Here is a 24,176-nt window from a genome sequence, read left to right as displayed (position 1 = left end):
GCAGAAAATTAAAGTAATATTTAACAGTCTCCGAAGAGAACAGAAGTTTACGATAGGTAGCGAGGCACTGGAAGTGGTAGGGGAATGCATCTACTTAGGGCAAGTAGTGACCACGGATCCGGATCATGAGACTGAAATAACCAGAAGAATAAGAATAGGCTGGGGTTCGTTTGGCAGGCATTCTCAGATCATGAACAGCAGGTTGCCATTTTCCATGAAGAGAAAAGTGCATAACAGCTGTGTCTAACCAGTACTCACGTACGGGGCAGAAACCTGGAGGCTTACGAAAAGGGTTGAGCTTAAATTGAGGACGACGCAACGAGCTATGGAAAGAAGAATGATAGGTGTAACGTTGAGGGATAAGAAAAGAGCAGATTGGGTGAGGGAATAAACGCGCGTTAAAGACATCTTAGTTGAAATCAAGAAAAAGAAATGGGCATGGGCAGGACATGTAATGAGGAGGGAAGATAACCGATGGTCATTAAGGGTTACGGACTGGATTCCAAGCGAAGGGAAGCGTAGCAGGGGACAACAGAAAGTTAGGTGGGCAGATGAGATTAGGAAGTTTGGAGGGACAACATGGCCACAATTAGTACATGACCGGGGTAGTTGGAGAAGTATGGCAGAGGCCTTTGCCCTGCAGTGGGCGTAACCAGGCTGATGATGATGATGATGAAAGCCAACCAATGCGCATTTTTCAGTAGACACACTGATGCCTTGTCCTCGGAGATAAGACGCGGTCATGGTTGCCGTCCGCTGAAGCCTGGCTCGTACCTGAGCGCGAGTGGCGGCAGAGGCCCAGATGCAAATGTCGTCGCTGTATATTGAGACGTGAACTATCCGCGGTAGGTACTCCGCTAGTCCTACCAAGACGAGGTTGAACAAAATGGGCCTGAACACTCGGCCCTGCGCCACACCACGGCAGATGTAATGTTCTGATGTTCAGTCTTCGGTCTGTAAGACCGAAGTCTGAACGCAGTCTTTGGTCTGTAAGAAAAAGCACCTCTCAGTTAAATAGTCCCGAATCCATTGATACATCCGGCCACCAACTCCAACAGACTCAAGTGAGTTCAGTATGGCCTCATGGGCGACGTTGTCGTATGCTTCTTTTGTATCTAGAAAAAGTGCCACTGTTGGCGCTTGAGGCTTTTTTGATTTTGGACCCAGGTTACGAGGTCATTGACGTTGTCGATGGACGAGCGACCTCGACGAAAGCCCGTCATGGCTTCCGGATAGATGTTGAATCGCTCTAGGTACCATTACAAGCGAGCGAGAATCATTCTTTCCATCCCTTTGCCGACGCAGCTCGAAAGCGCAATCGAACGATATGATGAAAGCTCAAGCGGAAGCTTTCGAGGTTTCAGAATGGGGATCAAGCGGCTAGATTTCCATTGTTTAGGAACGGCGCCGTTCTGCCAAGACTCATTGCAGTAATTGAGCAGCTCATCACGTGCGTCATGTCCAAGGTGGCATAGGGCAGCATACGTGACGCCATCAGGTCCTGGTGACGAAGAACACGTGCAGGTCGCCAACGCAACATCGAGCTCTTCGAGTGAAAATAGCACGTTCATTTCTGGTACACGTGCCTCAGGGATGTCATTCAATGTTGCATCAGTAGTGATGGCCACGGACCCAGCAACCCGTGCACAAAACTCTTCGGCCACTTGAAGTGCCGAGCGGAGTTGGTAGAATGCCAGAGCAGCAAAGGGCTTCCTTTGATGCGGAGATGAGCAAAGACCCCTAATCGTTCTCCATATATGCGAGAGCAATTTTCTTGGATCAAGCGACTGACAGAAAGTTTTACATCGCTTGTCTTCCAATTTACCCATACGACGCCGGACTTTCTTTTGTGCGCGTCGTGAAGCCCTCAGATCCAAGACGCATTTCGTGCGCCGATACCTCCTCTCCGCCTGTCGGCGTGCCGCACGCAGCCTCTCCAGTTCCATGTCCAAGTCTGTTCGCCTTGCTGACCTTGTAAGCTAACAGATGGATGTTTCCAATGTCTCTGCGATTGAATCTTCGATAGTGGGTGAAAGGCCTTCCCGACATGCGTCATCCATATCTTTCTTAAACTGTGTCCAATCAACTGTACGCGAGACAGTAGAGGAGCGTTGCTCAACTCCTCTAATCTTTATGTATGTTGGAATATGGTCACTTCCATGTGTGGACTTAACTTTGGTGTCACGGCGCTTTGCCTCGAGCGTCCAATGGTTTACGGACACTGAATGTGTGCGAGCGTTCGCACAAAATCGGGCCGCTCGGTTCCCCTTCTTCTCGTCCAATACATGATAACCGGCTATTTTTGCTTGCGCCTGTCAATTAGTCTTTCTCGGAGTCCAGCCATGTAAAAATTTTTTCTTTTACGTTACAACCAGTGATGTTTCCCTTGTAACAGGCATATTGTTGTGTCTAGGGCACACAAATACTTCATTTGCTTTTTCTTCTCCGTGACCTCTGATATTTTTTCGACAACTACTTATCTTGTATTCTTGCGAAGTTATTAATACGGCAGCCTGTCATTCTTAGAAATCTCGTTTGCCACCAGGCTCTAAAGTTGTCAAGCGGCTATTCATACAGTTCTTTTCGCTATGATTGTAGTAATATTGTGTAAGAAATTATCCCAATTGTCTGTGATAGTTGAATCCATTCAGTACAAGCGTGTTTCTAATTATACCAAAATAAATATTTCTGCTGTAAATATGTCCGTATGCGTTTATCTATTCAATATTCTATTGTATATTCAATACTACTATGCATATTGGATTCGTATTCCACAAAGTCGATATTAGATTGCCTGCCTATAATATTTACATAACAGATTATGACAGCTTCAATTTTTCATTACCTTGAGATCGGAAGGTTACAAATACAGCAGGATTCAAAAGAACACAAGCAACGCAGTTTACCCAGCTTTAATATACACTTAGTCAGCACATTGTTACACGCGTGTGATATTTGATTGTTTGAACGAGGCGCGTGGGTGCCGTCAATCGAGGAAAAGAGGAGGAAGAACGAACTGGGCTCGCGCTGTGAATCTAACCCGTCAGCACTGCAACCGCTGTTGTAAATATAACCTGTAAATAGTTGCTCGTCTTACTGACTCGTCCTTCGCGTAACAATATTATCCCTAATTTATTGTGCTTCTCGAGGATTAACTGTGGGCCGTCCGGCACGCTGAGGAAGCCGCCCGTGTCCGAGGACTCGAGGCCGTCACCTAGGCTGGGGTGCTGGCGGCCCAAACCCGCCCAAATCGCCGGACAAATTCAATGAAGTTTTTACTCACTCGCTCACTCTCGACGTTTGTGGTAGGAGAACTAGGTTCTGTGGAACGCACTTGGCCCCGTCTAGTTAAAGCAATACCCAAGCTTTGTACAAGTAAAATACCACATTTTCGCCCTTGATCTACCTGAATGCCACTGTGACGCACTCATTGGTCCGAAAGCCGTGGGAGCACGGAAGCGATTTGTTCAGACGCGCACGAACGAGCTCAGCCATTCCGATTTTACGCATTTTTTTTACGCAGTCGACATGTCTTGTTGACCTGCTGTGTTCTAAATCAGAACACAAAATTTATGCCATTTGGCTTTTGCAAATTAGCTCACTGACACTTTCGCGCACTTTTACCAAGCGAATGGATTTGGTAGCAGCACTGAACCCGCAGCGTATAATCACATTCAGATAGGTCATGTAAATGATAAAGAAACATCAATTTTATGAGCAGTAGGATGGCCATGATGACACACATTTCACGTTGTGATTGTGCTCTGAAGTACAATAATAATGCGAAGGCAACCACTGGTTCATCATGGTCACTGAGCCAATGCGTCGTACAGGGGGTTTCGGCCGCTTACATATACATTTTGAATATTAAACTGCATTGTAGAAGGCCATTTTCAAGCCACCTTACTAACTTATAAGTCGTTAAAATATCGCCAGTTGTTCATTTAAGCCACAAAAAAAATCTGATTGCTGAATAGAAAACCTTGATGTAAACAAGTAAAAAAGTCACCAAATCCTAGCGACAAAATCGCTAAAGTAGCAACGCTACTTAAATACCGGTAAATTATAAGAATCAAATCTGATTTTGTGTTTTCGAAGATGGTTAGGTTAGACAGCCCGACAAACAAGGGATGGTAGAATAAAATTGTTTTGGACTCCAAGCGACTCAGCAATTCAGGCTTACAAGGCACGTCCCGCACGCGTCTCAAACCGCAAAGTACGGCAACCCTATCTGCTTAGTCTGGCCGGTCATCTGCTACAGCACTTGACGCGCGAAAAACAATCCTAGCTGCTCAAGCAGGGCATACGTATTAAAGAAATCGTACCTATGTTGGTGCGATTCTGACAGAAAGTTTGACATCAGCTGTTCTTTTGTTGGATTTGTCAGTGTGCAGCTGACAGTGCCCGCTTTCAGAAGCATGTATGTGTATGGAGGGAGGGGGGGGGGTAGGGTGAGCATGGCTCCCCCCGAACCGGTAGATACGCCTATGACAAGCGTGTTATTACGCACGCACAGGTAAATAAAACACTTCTTACTCGATAACCACGAAAACTTGCCGCCACAAGGCTGGCGTGATCAAGAGCGCTGGCGGCGAGAAGCGAACGCTTCGTTCTCCCTCAGTTTTACCGCGAGGACACCTTTCACGGCCAAATAAATAAAAGCCGTCTTAAAAGGACTGGGAACCTCAGTTGCACTATTGAGTATGACAGACCAAGCAGCCCGAATCAGTGCGTTGATCAAATCTTGAAAGACTACTGCAGATGTGCAGAGGTGGGGAAATCTACGAGCTGGAACCGAGTAGACCCTGTGTTCTACATACATACCGGAGATGAGTACACCAATGTGGCCGACGCTCTGCGTGCAGCAGGTGGAGAGACCAGACCTCCCTTACCCGGGCTTCAAGCGGGTTTGTGTAGACTCGAGTGACCTTGGTCGAGACTACAGGAGCCGTATTCCGTGATTTCAAAAGTGGGTGGGGGAGAAATATCTTACTATGCCCCCCTTCTGAGAGTGGGAGGGCAAGTGCCTCCTCTCCCTCCGGTAGATAGGCCTATGTGACACGGTCTATTATTCAGCGAAAGATATCTTCCGGCGTAGTCTAGTGGTGAAGTACTGACCTTGTGAACTATAGTTCACAGGGTCGGATGTTCGTGTTGGTAGCTTTACTTTCTTTTATTACATCAAAATTCTCTATGTTGATTTCACAATTTAAAAAAAAAATGCATATCGTATATATCCAGGCGCCGAGGTTTTCTCGCTCTCGAGCAGTTTTTCAAACCAGTACCCAGCGACCTCCAGTATCCAGTCCAGTGATCCAGCATCAACTTCGAAGGAATTACGATACTTGCTTCGTCACTGATTGTTTTGCTAGCTGCACTTGCGTGATGTTCGGCCACAAAATGCTCTTATATTTCGCGCTCCGTGGGTGTCAATAAATTGCTGCAAGTTAACGCTCGTGTGTCTCGGTCTTCTTTCATCGCCCTCGTCTGGTTGTGCGCTTTAAGTTTTTGTCATGTCTTACCAACACGCCCTAACATCCAGCGCTCTACACTGGGCCCACAACCCGGCGCGATACCGGACACTGCACCAGAAGGGTGAAGTGTGCTTACTCGCCGGCGGAGGCTCCACGAACGTCGGCGTGCTTCTCCGGCAGCCCGAGCAGCGGCGCTGGTGTCGGCTTCGATGAGAGCGGCGGCGCAGCAGCCCGCGCTACGCCCGAGCATTATTGGCCCAAGTAGCTGCGTTGGCTTGCTGTGGACGTTGTCGCATGGGTTTTAAACGGGTAAGCATTGCTATGACTACCCAACGAGGAATTTGTCTGTCACGTAAGACAATAAATGGGTCATACCCCCTTAAGCAATGGCTCATACCCACGTAAGGCAGAGGCAACAAGCACTCAGCAAAGTGAAGTGAATAGTGCACGCATTCATTGAAATCACCCATACAACACACAGAGCAACATACGTTATAATAAAGAACAAGCTCAAAAGCATCCGAACCACCAACAGAGCACCGCATACCCCCTTCAGCAAATGTAGTGATGGTTTTGTAACAGCTTCGCTAAATTAATCGTAATTGTCATCAAAGCTCGTGGGTTCGCCTCCCACTAAAGGTCGAGGGTTCGAGCGCTTCTGCCTTAAACCTTTCTTATCACGTTAGCTATGGAACAAGATAAGCGAACGACCGATGAGGGTTGATAAGGTTTTATGGTGATCAGATCAAGTTTCATAGCATTGATAATGACACCGGGCTGCGTGGAGATGAGCAAGCGGCACACTGCTGACGCATACTTGACGAACTACCAGAGCACCTGAGTTTTTTTTCCTGCAGTGTTTTTGTCGCACACACCATGCAAGAAATGAGTATGCTTTGCAGCGACTGAGCCATGCCATGACACCGACAAAACCACTGTTACGCTCCTGGGTGCCAAACAGGTCGCGTTTACGTAAAGGATCGGCTTGGCGTCCCGAAGGATGAAAACAGGCGGGAGGAACTACGGAGGCCACACATAAAGGCGGTACTCCAGCATCGCACGGGTCTGCCAGCTTCAAACGACCATCACCGGCACGTGGCCCGAAGCGACTCGAGGCTTACTTTGCAGGCGATGTTGCGCGGAAGCGTGTCGTCAGTGCTAGTACGAAATTCCGAGCACGCATCAAGCTGCTCACTCCTCCAGGCGAAAGTTTTCAACTTGCCCGGCTGAATTACTGTAACCGAAGAGGTCTCCTTTATCCCTCCAGTCAGTTGTACGGCTTCGTGAAAAGCTCGAGGTCTATAGAACGCTTCTGTCCGAGCGAGCTGCGCTCCGACTTTATTATCAGACGTGCTGGTAGTTATTAATAGCAGACCTTCCCTCGAGGTTAGTTGCAATACAGACGTTCCTACCCTCACAGCTAAAATAATTAGTTTTTACGTTGTCACGCGTCCTCATTTTTATGTGAAAGGGCTTAACAGTGGCAATGCAGGAAAGCGGCAGATCACCAAGCAACTGAAGCTCAGCCATTGCCCAGGAGGTGAAGTGCATGAATCAATGGCTAGATGTTGTGCTTCTGTTCTTGGAAATAAAAGCTTCGCGTTATTAACAATCCTGTTATCTTTATTTCGTTTACTCTTATATTGGTGTATATAACCTTAACAAAAGTGTAACTGCATAATGATGGTTAATAATAAATGCAGAAGGCTACACGTGAAACAACTTAAGTAAAAGAAGGAAATACTTAAGCCGTACAATTTTACTGTGGCTAAGTAGAGGCACAAAGCTGGCTAGAGTACCTGCATTGTTTTTAGATCGGCTAGGAACTATTTGTGCACTCTTTTCTGACTAATTCACTGGTGGACTACCGGACATAAGCTTGTACAAAATCATCTTAGGTTAGGTCGACACGGCATGAAACTGTATATTTGGTCACCGACCCTCTAATTAGACAAGATCGTTTTCCTAATTATCTTTTTTTACGATTGCAGCTAATTGGGAAAATTTTAAGGCCCCTTCCGCATAAGCAAGATCCGTGGGTGACGACTTATTTGCATAATATGTCTAGCAGTTAGCATAGGCCGCAAATCGCCGAAGAATTGGCGTCGTCCTTTAACACAAGGCACTATTGCAGCAAATATCATGTGTCGTAATCCTAAACGAATATAGTGCTTGCTAAAGATATGTAAAGAATCTCAAGTGTGCCGAAATTAAGAACAAACAAGAGTGTGAACTGCTTCGAACTGAAATCAATAGCAGAACAAGGAAAACGAAAGCTTCAGCTAGGGTCACTCTCCTTGTTCAAGTAAAGTTTCTATTGAAGTTGCCTGCGGCGCCACCTCTTGGATGCGACGCTAACTGCTTCAGAGGAGCGGCTGAGTAAGCCCACTGTCCCCTTCTAACACACTGTATATAACACTGGGTAATGGGCTATGCGATAGGACAACTTCTACATACACACAATTAGATGAAAAGTGTCAATGAGAAAATTGTAGAGCAATATGGAAAAGTTCCGATATGGATGGATGGAAACAACTTTATTCTGAATCCGGCAAATTTGATGACCCGGGCTCAGGTCTCTCATGAGGGGACTTCGAGGCCTTGCCTCGTCGCCGCCTCTCGGGCTTGCTGGACAGCCCACTCTTGTGTCTTGAGGCTGGAGCTGCGCAGAGCGGCGGCCCACTTCGACGCAAGAGCCTCCGGAGCTACTGCCATTGTAGCAGATGTAACCCGACACTCCCACAACATGTGTGACAGCGTCGCTCTAGTGTCGTGACATAATTTGCAAAGAGCATGCGGGTATTGCGCAGGGAAAATGTGCTGCAATCGCACTGGACTGGGGAATGTTTGTGTTTGCAATTGTCGCCAGATGACTGCCTGGCGACGTTTCAGCATGAGGTGAGGTGGGGGCAGCAACCGCCTGCCTAGCTGGCAGTGCTTGGTGATGTCATTGTACCTGACTAGGCGTTCTCGCGTGCTTTGAGCCAGCAGTTCCGAACTCGAAGAGGCGGTCCCCGATTCTGTGCGGCGGGTCAGTTCTCGCGCAGAGCGGTGTGCAACCTCGTTCAAGTTAATGAGGCCCTCATCGGTGGGGGTGGCGACGTGCGCTGGAAACCATATGATGGCGGTGTTATTGAAGTGCTGTCGACCAGCTTTCCTTAGAATCTGGAGAGCTTCGGAGGAAATGCGCCCCCGCGCGTAGTTGTGAACTGCGGATTGTGAGTCGCTAAACACTACCTTGCCGAGGGGGTCGGTAAGCGCAAGCGCAATCGCTACCTCTTCTGCTGTTTCGGGGAATTCCGTTGCGACACTACACGCGTGCGTAAGCCTGGAGCTAACGTCTACGACTTCCGCCGTGAACCGGTGTTCTCGTGCGTATTCTGCGGCGTCTACAAAGCGCGTAGTCCTCTTTCCACCCAAGGAGCGCAGCAGTGCCTTGGCACGGGCCTGGCGTCGGCCCCGATTAAATTCGGGGTGCATGTTTCGAGGTATAGGGGCGACAATCAGCGTGTCGCTGAGGTCAGGTGGAATGACCTGTTTCTGACCGTGTTGGACGTGGTAGTTGAAGCCGAGTTTCCGCAGGATGTACCGGCCCGTGGCTGTCAGAGACATGCGTTCGAGTTGAGAGGTTCTTTGCGCATCCACGATTTCCTCAAGCGTGTTGTATACTCCCCGCTGTAGCAGACGAGCAGTGCTTGTGGACTCCGGTAGGCCAAGGGCGATCTTGTAGGTCTTGCGTATAAGGGTGTTGATTTTTTCCCTTTCAGTGACATTCCAGTTGTGGAAGGCAGCCACATAAGTGATGTGACTGATTGCGAAAGAGTGTATGAGGCGCATGACACTGTCCTCCTTCATGCCCGTGTGCTTGTTTGTAATGCGTTTGATCAGGCGGGTAGCCGCTGTAACCTTGCCTTCGATTTTGCGAATAGCTTCTATGTTTGACCCGTTGGCTGTTATATGCATGCCTAGGATGCGTATCTTCGGGACTCGGGGAATGCAGGAGCCGTCTTGCGTATAGAGGATTATGTCGTCACATTGGCGCGATTCGGCTGTAGGCTTGGGCCGGCGGCGCGAGCGGTAGACGAGCAGCTCCGATTTCAGTGGAGATAGTCGGAGACCTGTGTCTTGGAGGTAGGTTTCGACTGCAGAGACCGCTGCTTGTAAGGTGCATTCTATCTGACCGTCACTGCCCTTGTTGACCCACAGGGTGATGTCATCTGCGTACAAGGCGTGATGGAGGCCATCGATCCCGTCGAGGTAGGCCGGGAGACCCAGCAACACGAGGTTGAAAAGGAGCGGGGATATGACCGATCCTTGAGGAGTGCCGGTGCTTCCTAGTGTATGTTCGTCGGATGTCATGCTGCCGACCGCGAGGGTGACTGTGCGGCGCGACAGGAAGTCTCTGACGTAGTTGTAGTTTCGCGCAACCAAGTTGAGCTTGTTTATGCGGCTCAGGATTGCTGCATGTGCTACATTGTCAAATGCCTTTTCTAAATCTAGGCCGAGGATGACCCGGTTGCCACTAGTTGGGTCATTGATAATCTGGTGGTAGAGCTGGAGCATGACGTCTTGAGTGGAGAGGTGTGACCGGAAGCCCACCATAGTGGGTGGGTAGGCTCCAGTGTCCTCGAGGTAGTGGTTGATGCGGGAGAGGAACGCGTGCTCCATCACCTTGCCAACGTAGGATGTGAGGGAAATGGGCCGCAAGTGATCGAGGCTGGACGGCTTGCCTGGCTTCGGTATCAGGACTGCTTTAGAGCGTTTCGACGCCTCTGGGATGCAACCTGCTCGCCAGCATTTGTTGATGTATGCCGTAAGAGCGGTTATCGAGGCATCATCCAGGTTTCTTAGAGTCTTGTTCGTAACCTTGTCGGGACCAGGTGCTGATTTGCCATTAAGGTCGTGGAGAGCTGCGCGGATCTCTGACTCGTGGAATTCTTCATCGAGTGTCACATTTGTCTCTCCAATGTAATCCCCGTGTTGAACATCGGGCCGTCGAGGGAAGTACTTGGCTAGCAGGCGTGTCACGAGCTGGTGATCACTCGTGGTAGCCTGTTCCTTGTGCAAAAGGCGTTGCAGGTTTGCTTGCTGAGCAGACTTGCTCTGCGTTTCCCCCAAGAGGTGACGAAGGAGACGCCACGTGCTGCCATTGTGGAGCTGCCCATCGACTGCGTTGCAGATGTCATACCACTGCTGGCGGCTTAAGGTCCGGCAATGGTCTTCCAGCTGGCGATTGATATGTGCGATCTTCTTACGAAGCTTTCGGTTGTGCCTTTGCTGCTTCCATCTTGCGTTTAGTGACGTCTTGGCTTCCCAGAGGCGGGAAGTTCCGATACAGCTTTATGTTGCTCAATATGCGCTACATTAAAGGTCACCGTTTCGTCCGAAAGGCGAATCACCGATTACGATAGCAAGTTGGTAGACAGCTGTACGAAGTAAGGATGGTAGTTTTATCTACCGTACAAACTTGCAAACATTCGCTTACTAAATAAATTAAGAATGATAAAATCTGTAAGCGCGACTGAACGAGGACACAGGAAACACAGAGACAGCGCTGTCGCTGTGTGTCTATTTCTTTCTAAGTCCTCGTTCAGTCGCGCTTACACATTCTACCATGAATACAAGCAAACTAACCGGCCAATGTGTTTCAAATAAATTAACAAGAATGGTGTCACGCGCGCACCAGCAGACACGAACCCATTTGACTCGACGAGTGCGGGAACTCTCTGTCAAAACGCTGGCGGCAGCAGCACCGAGCAAAGTGACATTCGTGCTGTCTTTGCTTCCACGAAAAGCGAGCGCCGAGAACACAGCACGCACAGCGCCACGAGCCGCCGCCGACGCACCGAGGCGCCGCCCCCAGCGCTCTCGAGACGCAGCCGCCGCGTGCGCAGGCAATCGCCACGTTGGGTGCCTGCTGAAGGCGCGCTTCCCGCCCGCTTTCGCACTGGCGAGCCGCGATTGTCGGCTCCCACGTCTTCGCTCGCACGTACAGCGTAGCGCGCTCGGCGACGGTGTTGTAGCCCGTGGAATTTACACGGACACTCACGGCGACGGCGGAAATGCGCTTCCAGTGTCCGTATAATTGCTATCGCAATAGAGGTGTTTTTCCGAGACTGAAAGAAGCCCGCGAATACATGCTAAGTTGCTGCGCGACTGCACGCTCGCGGCACTTGGCGTGCATTCGCAGGCCTTCTGTTACGTAGGACGCACTGAGCGACTGCATCGGGAGTTCTTCATGTTGCCCTACAATTTTTTCATTGTCACCTTTCACCTAATTATTTCAATTATTTCGCAAACATTTCCTTGGCCAGCCGTGCGGTTTTTCCATTTCTAAAACTCGGTGCATGATAGTTGGGACAACCTGTCTATACGACACATTGCGCTCGTTGTCACGTGCTGTTCTCTGGGCCACCTTCCAGGAATCGGGAAGGAGACGGCCAAGGAACTCGCCAGGAGGAAGGCCCGCGTGATCTTAGCCTGCCGAAACTTGCAGCGCGCCCAAGCGGCCGCTCGAGACATCTTTGCGGAAACTGGTGAAGCGGTGGTCGTCAAGCAGCTCGACCTGTGCTCCTTCAAGTCGGTGCGGGCGTTCGCTGCAGACGTCGTCCGGACGGAACCACGACTTGACGTGCTGATCAACAACGCAGGCAACATCCCAGGCAAGAACGAACTGCAGCGCTTTGCGCACACACTCTCTCTCTGTCGCTCTCTCACACGCACGTGCGTGTGTGTTTCTGTGCGTGGCGTAAAGGGCTTAATGTTTTGCCTGTGTTCGCAGACAAGCTGATGCTCACAGAGGACGGATACGAAGTGGGCCTGCAGAGCAACTATCTGGGTCATTTCCTGCTGACTATTCTGCTGACAGGTGGGCTCTCAGACTAACGTGCGCTGTTTCCTGGTTTCTAGGGCATTGTAGACAAAAAGCACCGCTTCGCTAACTTTGCCGGAACGCGGTACGCCTATGAGTATCTATCATTTTGTCCCTTGCCACATAAAGCCTCAATATGCTTACAGTACGATCACAAAAAAGTATAACTGTGCAAGTGTTGGAAACTTTCGTAAAAGAAATCGAATATCGTTCTTTCCGACTCGATCATCGAAATTATTGGTAACTTACTATTCATAAATACGAATACTTTTCGCATAGTTTTCGAATATTTAAAATGTTTAACTGCGCGTGATAAAACATAACGCATAACATCAAAGCAAAAGTGCGATATTCCGGCGTAGTAAACGTTCTGCAGCAGAGAATTGCTGAGGGAGCCAGACTTTCCTGGCTAAATCGTTCGCACTCGCCGAACACTCGTAGGGGTGTGGTCGAACTGCTCCTTTGTTCCCGATGCAGTATTTGTGTTTTAAGCAAGAAATGCCTTTGGTCACCGTTATGGGCGACCTTCAAATGGCCTTGAGCCAAAAGTCAGAGCCGTTACGTGTTTAGAAAAAGTTTATTTCAACAAAAGACGATACGAACACTGAGTGACAATGACTGCACAATTCCACCAGGACGATTCAGGCATAGTTGCCAGAATAAAACGAGATCATCCGGTCAAACAGTCAAATATTATTTAAAAGCGGTCTCTGGCCCGCAACCCTTTGTACAGGACCGCATTAGATATGCTGGTTACCGCCCAAACAAGTTACGAAAACGTTGCTTCCGAGTTCTTAATGTTTGTTCACAATATAACTCAAGTGGTAACTTCTAGCACGTTCAAGTTTTATTGGCCATTTCCAATAGGGCAACGTTCAAAAGGGAGATACAGGGCACCATACACTTTCATTTCATTTCATTTATTTACCCTCAATGCCAAAGGCATTACAGAGGGGGGTGGGTACAAAAATTTGAAAAACGAGAAAATGCAGCAGAAAGTTAGTGTATAACATATCTAGGTGGTTCCTGAAGTAACAGCATTAGCTAAAGTAGTGCGAAGCAGGAAATTCTCTTCAATGGGGGCGGTTGGTCAGGGAAGGTGGTCCCAGTCGTATGCTGTACGGGGAATGAGACTAAATACAACACTTTGTTCGACAAGAAATGATTGTAAATTAATGTCGGTGATCAGAGCGGGCAGAGACATATCAAGGCTCGGATATCAAGATGGATCGCAAGTAGGGATTGTCATAATAAATTTTGTGAAATAAACAAAGACGAAAATACTGACGGTGATGGGCGAGCTGAGGGAGGCGCAATGTATTTTTCATAGATGTTACACTGGACGCTCCGCTGTAATTTCCTATTATAAACCGTGCAGTATTATTTTGAATGAGTTCAAGAGATTTAATCAGAACTTCCGTACCCGGATCCCATATTGAACCAGCGTATTCTAATTTTGCCCTTACTAAAGTGGTGTACAAGAGTATGGGCGCTATAACGTAAAACTATTCCAAACTTTTCTATTCCAATTCTGCCATCAGCCCTCCACGACTGGTCAAAAACTTTTTTTGACCATCCCTACTTCACCTGTCTGTCACGCGACGTCACGAAAACTGCGATAGCTCCCCATCTGATATGATGTGTGAACACTGATTATGCATGATTTGAAAGAAAAAGGAAAAACAGTTATTTCTGATTCGAACCTTTTTCGCCATTAGCCCTCGGCTATTGGTAAAAAGTTTTCGGGCTCCACCCACTTCACCTGCCTGTCACGCGACGTCACAAAGCCGCACAAACTCACGGCGTCAAAGTGACGTGTACGCGATAAAGATGCATTAATATGCCGAACAAAATTGAATTTTCTTCGGAATAGCCGCAGGCTGCCCTGTTCCGAAAGGAACAAAAAATGGCTGCCGCCGATCGCTGAGACGCTGGCTACTCGTACCTACCGGAGAGCATGGGTGTATTTGCGTATAATAAAACTTCTTGCGTGGCCGTGTAACTTTTTCGCGCACTTTCCGCACGTTTACCACCTCATTCTGCCAAGTCTTCTTTGCTGAGGGTCAGTTTTAGCGTCATTCTAAAGCTTCCATTGCATGCCGCAGAGATTTTCGACCAGCCACCACAAGCTAAGTAAGGGAAAGCCGACGAATCGCAGACGCCGGCACCACCCTCTTCATCCCGTTATCGCTTTTCAGTGCAGTGGCTCGGCCCCATGGAATCCCTCTCCACTTCAGCGTTCTCCTCGCCTATTGTCAGCGAATTAGATACGCCAAGCCGCTGAGTGTAGGCAATGTTACTCGTTTTTCAAGCAAACAAAAGTGACCTCCTATGAACGAGGCGAGTGTTTGATTGGTCTGTGAACACAACCCTGTGGGTGACCGCCCGGGGCTTGCGTAGGCGGTTACGCAAATTTGACGTCAGGAGATTGGAATAAAAACATATTGGAATGGTTTTACGTTATAGGGCCTTATATTTTGTGAAATCGGCGCGGATGAGAAGTTACGACGAAGGTAGCCAAGCGTGCGGTTGACGTTGTTAATTATTTGTTCAATGTGCTTGATTGTCACCTTTTGGCGCTGAGACAGGGTTGCCTGTGCTCCTTTGAAAACCAGCTGTCCGTTACTTAACAGTCAGGCGCGGGCATCGCGCCGCCTTGAGAGATGGCGCCACACTGCGTAGCGCCTCCTTCAGGATCGTTTATTTTAGCTGAGCAGCGTCATTATTGACCAGTGAGCAGTATGACGTGGTGCGGTTTGGTGTGGTGGGGTGGGCTGTTGCGAACATGCACTACACCCATTTTAAGATTGTGGCTAGTATCATCACCAACCAATCTGCTGTCAGAACGGCAAGTTGGGCCAGTTGGTTGGGATTCATACTAACGTTTGTTACAGCGCAACCTAAGGCAAGGACAACAGAAAGTACAAAACACACAGCGCCGTGTCGTCGTTTTGCACCTTCTGCTGTGCTTGTCTTGGGTTGCGCTGTACCAAACCTTAGCATCAATCTGCTGTGCCGGTAGCCATTTCACGCTTACATCTACTCTCGATTACGGAACAGCCTGCAATCTTTCAACAAATTCTTCGTAATGGGCAATGGATAAGTTTGATAATTTGTGAATGCACAGATGTGAAAATGGTCTCGTAAAATTGGTGGCAATGTCCGCTTATCATTCGAGAACTATTCAAAAGGTGTTCGATATTTGATTCGCGTTTAGCACTATTCACTTCATATTCGATTCAGTCTCAAAAATCACTACGCTCACACCTTTACAGAAAAGCAGCGCTAGAATTAAGATAGGACAAGGTATAAGAACCGCAAAGACACTTCCGATCATGTCTCGCATTCTATAGCACTGCCTTTCTCAGTGATGATGAATCATCGAGCAAACCAGCCTCAATTCTATTTGCTTTAGGATATTTATTCATGGTTTGAATGAGTGACATGGATAAATAGGGTGCCTCCGAACAATTGGTTGGCCCACATGAATAGTGTTAATTTGGACTGACGTCGCGTGGTCAGGCCATTTGAGTGGGTGCTTGCGCAGAGCTTCTCAAGAAGAGCGCGCCCAGCCGCGTGGTGAACCTGTCTTCGGTGTTGCACCACTTCGGCACCACGTGGCGCATCGAGGAGCAGGCCAAGGGCACATACGGCTGGCGCACACCGCTGCTCACCTACTGCAACACCAAGATGGCCATGGTTCTCTTCACCCGAGCTCTGGCGCCTCGGCTCAAGATACACGGTGAGCTGCACGAAGTGGCGTGGCACTTCCCGCTGTCTCCAAGCAAAGTGCAAAACATTCATGGGTTGCGCAAGCTATTCATTGTCCCAACAGCGTTTCCCCAATTAATCGGGTCAGGGCTCCTTTGGCCGCACCAACGCCACTTGAAGCTGCCTACCTGCCGATACGCGCTGTTGTCCAGAGATCGGCCCGCCCTTCATTCAGGCGTGACCGACTTGCTGCTTTGAGAAACATGTCGCGGCATGTTCTGCTTCTTGCAATTGACTCGGGCGGTGCTTGATCGAAGCTTAACAATTACTCTTCGCCTCTGTCGTACGTGGTAGGATTGAAGTATTTTTCAAAGAATGCGCGAGTACATATATTTTGCCCTCGTGCACCGGTTTGCAGCTCAGAGAAGGAGCATTCATGCACAAACACCTTCAAATGCAGGAGGGCATATGCTCCCCGAGAAGGAGCTCTCCTTTTACATTTTTCTGTATGTGTAGTACATTTCCACGTCTTTTGGAATACTTGCCTCCGTGTCAATATTCATACGTGGAAAGATTGAAACTCTAGCCTATATACAAGTATATTTACAAAATAAAACTCAGTGCCCTTCCACTCTCTGAAAAAGGATGACCAGCGAAGCTGTGTATCTGGGCGCCTTAATGGCGAACTGCACCTCCGCCGGGGATCGGCCCGGTATTGTACTATCTTCGGCATCGGCCCACGTATGGGGAGAGCGTAACCCCTGCTTCACTTCCGCCGCGCGTTGGGCCGGTATTGCACTATCTTCGGCATCCCCCCACGTATGAGGAGTTTTGTGTCTACACACGGACGCGATCCTGGGATAACTAGTCCATAACAGCTTCGCTGTAAAACCCGAGGAAACCTGAGCATTCGTATGAGTTTGTGTGATATCAGTTTGTATGTGTGATAGCATTAACGTACAATTGAACGCCGCTGAGAGTTCCTTCGTGTTATTAACTCCTCGAGGGCAAGCTAGCGCGTTGAGACGCCAGGCCAACACCTCCTAGAGATAGAGAGATAGAAGGGAGGGAGGAATGGCAGGGATGTTAACCAAACTGAGTCCAGTTTGCCACCCTACACGTACGGAGGGGGAGTGAAAGAAAGAGAGAGAAGACATGAGTCTGTATCGCACTTTCACATGCACTAAGCTAGGTGCAGCACGTTTGCAGTCGGGCCCTGAAGACTATTGCCTTCAGGTACTCAACAAGCGCTAGAATGCTTTTAAACGCCTCCTAGATAACACAATGCCATTGCACTTAGACCTGTGAGGTCATGCTACCTTGCCCGCCTAGCTCGAGTACCAGAGAATGAGACGCTCCCAAGTAAGGGGGAGGGGGGCGGCGATTTGGACGACAACGCTTTCGTCACGCCGGGCTTGGAAATGGAAATTTCGGTCCAAGTAGCATGATCGCATAAAGAATAGTGCACAGAGTGCCAGTATAGGGGGGGGGGGGCTGGGCAGTCGGCTTTTGGGCATGCGGTTGCAGGCTCTAAACTCGTTACCACCAACGTTCTTCCTTTCGAATTTATTCATATTTAATGCGTAAACATTCTTTGGCGAGTACCCCAGCCTATCACGCGAAACTTATAATGTCTTGTATCTGCACAAAAATGCGTACTTCGTGAAGACATCTATTCATTATAATAGTGTAAATGTAGATGATCAGAAGCTTTATAGGCAATACGGAACAATCGAAACCATATGTAAAAAATTGATCAGAGAGAATTCCTACAGGGGGATATATAGGGATCCGTAAAAATGCATCGGGAAGCCTAAAGTAGGGGTGGCTCAACTGGATACATAGGGCTATATAAGAAATGAATGAGAAAGACTATAGTAAGGGTGGTCCAACTAATAATTGGAGGTGGGCCAAGTGAATTTTGGAGGTTAGCCAACTTGAAATTGGGGGTGGGCGAACTTGAAAGTTCGAAATTGGCAAAGTTAAATTTGAAGGTTGGTGAGCTGAAATTTGGGGGTGGCCCAACTTAAATGTGTGGGTGAAACAACTCGAAATTTGGGGATGATTCAACTCGAAATTTAGAAGTGGGCCAATATAAAGTACCTCCATACATGTTTTAGCCGACCAGGCCAAGTATCGCCAACCTACCCTGCTCCTGCGCGCTTCTCCCTCGTTCACCCGCTCAGCTTCCGGCGACAAGCGGAACTTGCGCAGCCCCAGCTTCTGGTTTTAGTTGGAAGCGACGTCACTGCTGGATTGAGATTCGAGAGTGCAGCAAGCGAAAATTCAGGAACTTGAAATCCCGGAACGCGTGAAGACCAGATCCGAAATACCAGAAGCGGAAATTGTGGAAGCAGAACTGGTATGAGCGACGAATGAGGGAACAGTGGCACACATCAAAGGTTGGCACTACTTAGCAAACACAGTATTGGCGCGTGATCGGAGAGGCTTTGCGTCAACTGAAATTTGGGGTTGGTCCAGTATGTAGGTGCTAAAATTAAGGAACTGGAAATCCCGGAACGCGGGAAGACCAGATCGGAAACAGCAGGAGCGGAAATTGCGGAAGCAGAACTCGTACAAGCGACGAATGAGGGAACAGTGGCGCACATCAAAGCTTGGCATTACTTAGCAAACGCGGCATGGGCGCGTGATCGGAGAAGCTTTGCGTCAAATGAAATTTGGGGTTGGTCCAGTATGTAGGTGCTAAAATTAAGGAACTGGAAATCCCGGAACGCGGGAAGACCAGATCGGAAACACCAGAAGCGGAAATTGCGGAAGCAGAACTCGTACGAGCGACGAATGAGGGAACAGTGGCGTACATCAAAGCATGGCATTACTTAGCAAACGCGGCATGGGCGCGTGATCGGAGAGGCTTTGCGTCAAATGAAATTTGGGGTTGGTCCAGTATGTAGGTGCTAAAATTAAGGAACTGGAAATCCCGGAACGCGGGAAGACCAGATCGGAAACATCAGAAGCGGAAATTGCGGAAGCGGAACTGGTATGAGCGATGAATGAGTGAACAGTGGCGCACATCAACGGTTGGCATTACTTAGCAAACGCGGCATGGGCGCGTGATCGGAGAGGCTTTGCGTCAAATGAAATTTGGGGTTGGTCCAGTATGTAGGTGCTAAAATTAAGGAACTGCAAATCCCGGAACGCGGGAAGACCAGATCGGAAACATCAGAAGCGGAAATTGCGGAAGCAGAACTGGTACGAGCGACGAATGAGTGAACAGTGGCGCACATCAACGGTTGGCACTACTTAGCAAACGCGGCATGGGTGCGTGATCGGAGAGGCTTTGCGTCAACTCAAATTTGGGGTTAGTCCAGTATGTAGGTGCTAAAATTAAGGAACTGGAAATCCTGGAACGTGGCAAGACCAGATCGGAAACTCCAGAAGCGGAAATTGCGGAAGCAGAACTGGTATGGGCGACGAATCAGGGACCAGTGGCGCACATGAAAGGTTGGCACTACTTAGCAAAAACGGCATTGGCGCGTGATCGGAGAGGCTTTGCGTCAACTGAAATTTGGGGTTTAGTCCAGAATGTAGGTGCTAAAATTAAGGAACTGGAAATCGCGGAACGCGGGAAGACCAGATCGGAAACACCCGAAGCGGAAATTGCGGAAGCAGAATTGGTATGAGCGACGAATGAGGGAACAGTGGCGCACATCAAAGGTTGGCACTACTTAGCAAACGCGGCAATGGCGCGTGATCGGAGAGGCTTTGCGTCAACTGAAATTTGGGGTTGGTCCCGTATGTAGGTGCTAAAATTAAGGAACTGGAAATCCCGGAACGCGGGAAGACCAGACCGGAAACACCAGAAGTGGAAATTGCGGAAGCAGAACTGGTTTGAGCGATGATTGAGGGAACAGTGGCGCACATCAAAGGTTTGCACTACTTAGCAAACGCGGCATTGGCGCGTGATCGGAGAGGCTTTGCGTCAACTGAAATTTGGGCTTGGTCCAGTATGTAGGTGCTAAAATTAAGGAACTGGAAATCCCGGAACGTGGGAAGACCAGAGCGGAAACACCAAAAGCGGAAATTGCGGAAGTAGAACTGGTATGAGCGACGAATGAGGGAACAGTGGTGCACATAAAAGGTTGGCACTGCTTAGAAACGCGGCATTGGCGCGTGATCGGAGAGGCTTTGTGTCGATTGAAATTTGTGGTTAGTCCAGTATGTAGGTGCGAAAATGAAGGAACTGGAAACCCCGGAACGTGGGAAGACCAGATCGGAAACACCAGAAGCGGAAATTACGGAAGCGGAACTGGTATGAGCGACGAATGAGGGAACAGGGGCGCACATCAAAGGTTGGCACTACTTAGCAAACGCGGCATTGGTGCGTGATCAGAGAGGTTTTGCGTCAATTGAAATTAGTGGTTGGTCCAGTATGTAGGTGCGAAAATGAAGGAAACGGAAATCCCGGATCGCGGGACGACCAGATCGGGAACACCAGAAGCGGAAATTGCGGTAGCGAAACTGGTATGAGCGACGAATGAGGGAACAGGGGCGCACATCAAAGGTTGGCCCTATTTAGCAAACGCGGCATTGGGGCGTGATCAGAGAGGTTTTGCGTCAATTGAAATTAGTGGTTGGTCATGTATGTAGGTGCTAAAATGAAGGAAACGGAAATCCCGGAACGCGGGACGACCAGATCGGAAACACCAGAAGCGGAAATTGCGGAAGCGGAACTGGTATGAAGCGACGAATGAGGGAACAGTGGCGCAGATCAAAGGTTGGCACTACTTAGCAAACGCGTCATTGGCGCGTGATCGGAGGGGCTTTGCGTCAATTGAAATTTGTGGTTGGTCCAGTATGTAGGTGCGAAAATGAAGGAACTGGAAATCCAGGAACGCGGGAAGACCAGATCGGAAACACCAGAAGCGGAAATCGTATGGAGCGACGAATGAGGGAACAGGGGCGCACATCAAATGTTGGCACTACTTAGCAAACGCGGCATTGGTGCGTGATCGGAGAGGTTTTGCGTCAATTGAAATTACTGGTTGGTCCAGTATGTAGGTGCGAAAATGAAGGAAACGGAAATCCCGGAACGCGGGAAGACCAGATCGGAAACACCAGAAGCGGAAATTACAGAAGCGGAACTGATATGGAGCGACGAATGAGGGAATAGTGGCGCACATCAAAGGTTGGCACTACTTAGCAAACGCGGATTTGGCGCGTGATCGGAGAGGCTTTGCGTCAACTGATATTTAGGATTGGTCCAGTATGTAGGGGCTAAAATGAAGAAAATGGAAATCCCGGAACGCGGGAAGACCAGATCGGAAACACCAGACGCGGAAATTACAGAAGCGGAACTGGTATTGAGCTACGAATGAGGGAATAGTGGCGCACATCAAAGGTTGGCACTACTTAGCAAACGCGGCATGGGCGCGTGATCGGAGAGGCTTTGCGTCAAATGAAATTTGTGGTTGGTCCAGTATTTAGGTGCGAAAATGAAGGAAATGGAAATCCCGGAACGCGGCAAGACCAGATCGGAAACGCCAGAAGCGGAAATTGCGGAAGCAGAACTGGTATGAGCGACGAATGAGGGAAGAGTGGCGCACATCAAATGTTGGCACTAATTAGCAAACGCGGCATGGGCGCGTGATCGGAGAGGCTTTGTGTCAAATGAAATTTGGGGTTGGTCCAGTATGTAGGAGCTAAAATTAAGGAACTGGAAATCCTGGAACATGGCAAGACCAGATCGGAAACACCAGAAGCGGAAATTGCGGAAGCAGAACTGGTATGAGCGACGAATGAGGGAACAGTGGCGCACATCAAAGGTTGGCACTACTTAGCAAACGCGGCATTGGCGCATGATCGGAGAGGCTTTGCGTCAATTGAAATATTTTGTTGGTCCAGTATGTAGGTGCGAAAATGAAGGAAATGGAAATCCCGGAACGCGGGAAGACCAGATCGCAAACACGAGAAGCGGAAATTACGGAAGCGGAACTGGTATGGAGCGACGAATGAGGGAATAGTGGCACACATCAAAGGTTGGCACTACTTAGCAAACGCATCATTGGTGCGTGATCGGAGAGGTTTTGCGTCAGTTGAAATTTGTGGTTGGTGCAGTATGTAGGTGCGAAAATGAAGGAAACGAAAAACCCGGAACGCGGGACGACCAGATCGGAAACACCAGAAGCGGAAATTGCGGAAGCGGAAGTGGTATGAGTGACGAATGAGGGAACAGTGGCGCACATCAAAGGTGGGCACTACTTAGCAAACGCGGCATTGGCGCATGATCGGAGAGGCTTTGCGTCAATTGAAATTTTTTGTTGGTCCAGTATGTAGGTGCTAAAATTAAGGAACTGGAAATCCCGGAACGCGGGAAGACCAGATCGGAAACACCAGAAGCGGAAATTGCGGAAGCAGAACTCGTACGAGCGACGAATGAGGGAACAGTGGCGTACATCAAAGCATGGCATTACTTAGCAAACGCGGCATGGGCGCGTGATCGGAGAGGCTTTGCGTCAAATGAAATTTGGGGTTGGTCCAGTATGTAGGTGCTAAAATTAAGGAACTGGAAATCCCGGAACGCGGGAAGACCAGATCGGAAACATCAGAAGCGGAAATTGCGGAAGCGGAACTGGTATGAGCGATGAATGAGTGAACAGTGGCGCACATCAACGGTTGGCATTACTTAGCAAACGCGGCATGGGCGCGTGATCGGAGAGGCTTTGCGTCAAATGAAATTTGGGGTTGGTCCAGTATGTAGGTGCTAAAATTAAGGAACTGCAAATCCCGGAACGCGGGAAGACCAGATCGGAAACATCAGAAGCGGAAATTGCGGAAGCAGAACTGGTACGAGCGACGAATGAGTGAACAGTGGCGCACATCAACGGTTGGCACTACTTAGCAAACGCGGCATGGGTGCGTGATCGGAGAGGCTTTGCGTCAACTCAAATTTGGGGTTAGTCCAGTATGTAGGTGCTAAAATTAAGGAACTGGAAATCCTGGAACGTGGCAAGACCAGATCGGAAACTCCAGAAGCGGAAATTGCGGAAGCAGAACTGGTATGGGCGACGAATCAGGGACCAGTGGCGCACATGAAAGGTTGGCACTACTTAGCAAAAACGGCATTGGCGCGTGATCGGAGAGGCTTTGCGTCAACTGAAATTTGGGGTTTAGTCCAGAATGTAGGTGCTAAAATTAAGGAACTGGAAATCGCGGAACGCGGGAAGACCAGATCGGAAACACCCGAAGCGGAAATTGCGGAAGCAGAATTGGTATGAGCGACGAATGAGGGAACAGTGGCGCACATCAAAGGTTGGCACTACTTAGCAAACGCGGCAATGGCGCGTGATCGGAGAGGCTTTGTGTCGATTGAAATTTGTGGTTAGTCCAGTATGTAGGTGCGAAAATGAAGGAACTGGAAACCCCGGAACGTGGGAAGACCAGATCGGAAACACCAGAAGCGGAAATTACGGAAGCGGAACTGGTATGAGCGACGAATGAGGGAACAGGGGCGCACATCAAAGGTTGGCACTACTTAGCAAACGCGGCATTGGTGCGTGATCAGAGAGGTTTTGCGTCAATTGAAATTAGTGGTTGGTCCAGTATGTAGGTGCGAAAATGAAGGAAACGGAAATCCCGGATCGCGGGACGACCAGATCGGGAACACCAGAAGCGGAAATTGCGGTAGCGAAACTGGTATGATTGACGAATGAGGGAACAATGGCGCACATCAAAGGTTGGCACTACTTAGGAAACGCCGCAGTGGCGCGTGATCGGAGAGGCTTTGCGTCAACTGAAATTTGGGGTTGGTCCAGTATGTAGGTGCTAAAATTAAGGAACTGGAAATCCCGGAACGCGGGAAGACCAGATCGGAAACACCAGAAGCGGAAATTGCGGAAGTAGAACTGGTATGAGCGACGAATGAGGGAACAGTGGCGCACATCAAAGGTTGGCACCACTTAGAAACGCGGCATTGGCGCGTGATCGGAGAGGCTTTGCGTCAATTGAAATTTGTGGTTGGTCCAGTATGTAGGTGCGAAAATGAAGGAACTGGAAACCCCGGAACGCGGGAAGGCCAGATCGGAAACACCAGAAGCGGAAATTACGGAAGCGGAACTGGTATGAGCGACGAATGAGGGAACAGGGGCGCACATCAAAGGTTG

General features: G+C 49.1%; 1 protein-coding gene across 4 annotated transcripts in view; it reads left to right on the top strand.

Annotated features, from left to right (window-relative positions):
- LOC142570801 (retinol dehydrogenase 12-like) overlaps positions 1-24,176 on the top strand; it is a 193,872-nt gene that overhangs the window by 62,995 nt on the left and 106,701 nt on the right. For 3 of the 4 annotated variants that reach the window (XM_075679124.1, XM_075679125.1, XM_075679127.1), the window contains exons 3-5: positions 11,897-12,136; positions 12,256-12,342; positions 15,893-16,087. In XM_075679124.1, the coding sequence (XP_075535239.1) occupies positions 11,897-12,136; positions 12,256-12,342; positions 15,893-16,087 (522 nt within the window). The remainder of the gene's footprint in view (positions 1-11,896; positions 12,137-12,255; positions 12,343-15,892; positions 16,088-24,176) is intronic. The other variant, XM_075679126.1, reaches the window with a different exon arrangement.

The sequence above is a fragment of the Dermacentor variabilis genome, chromosome 2 (genome assembly GCF_050947875.1).
Source record: "Dermacentor variabilis isolate Ectoservices chromosome 2, ASM5094787v1, whole genome shotgun sequence".
NCBI classification, from domain to species: domain Eukaryota; kingdom Metazoa; phylum Arthropoda; class Arachnida; order Ixodida; family Ixodidae; genus Dermacentor; species Dermacentor variabilis.
Note: the sequence above shows the minus strand (reverse complement) of the source record. Positions and strands in the feature narration are given on the sequence as shown.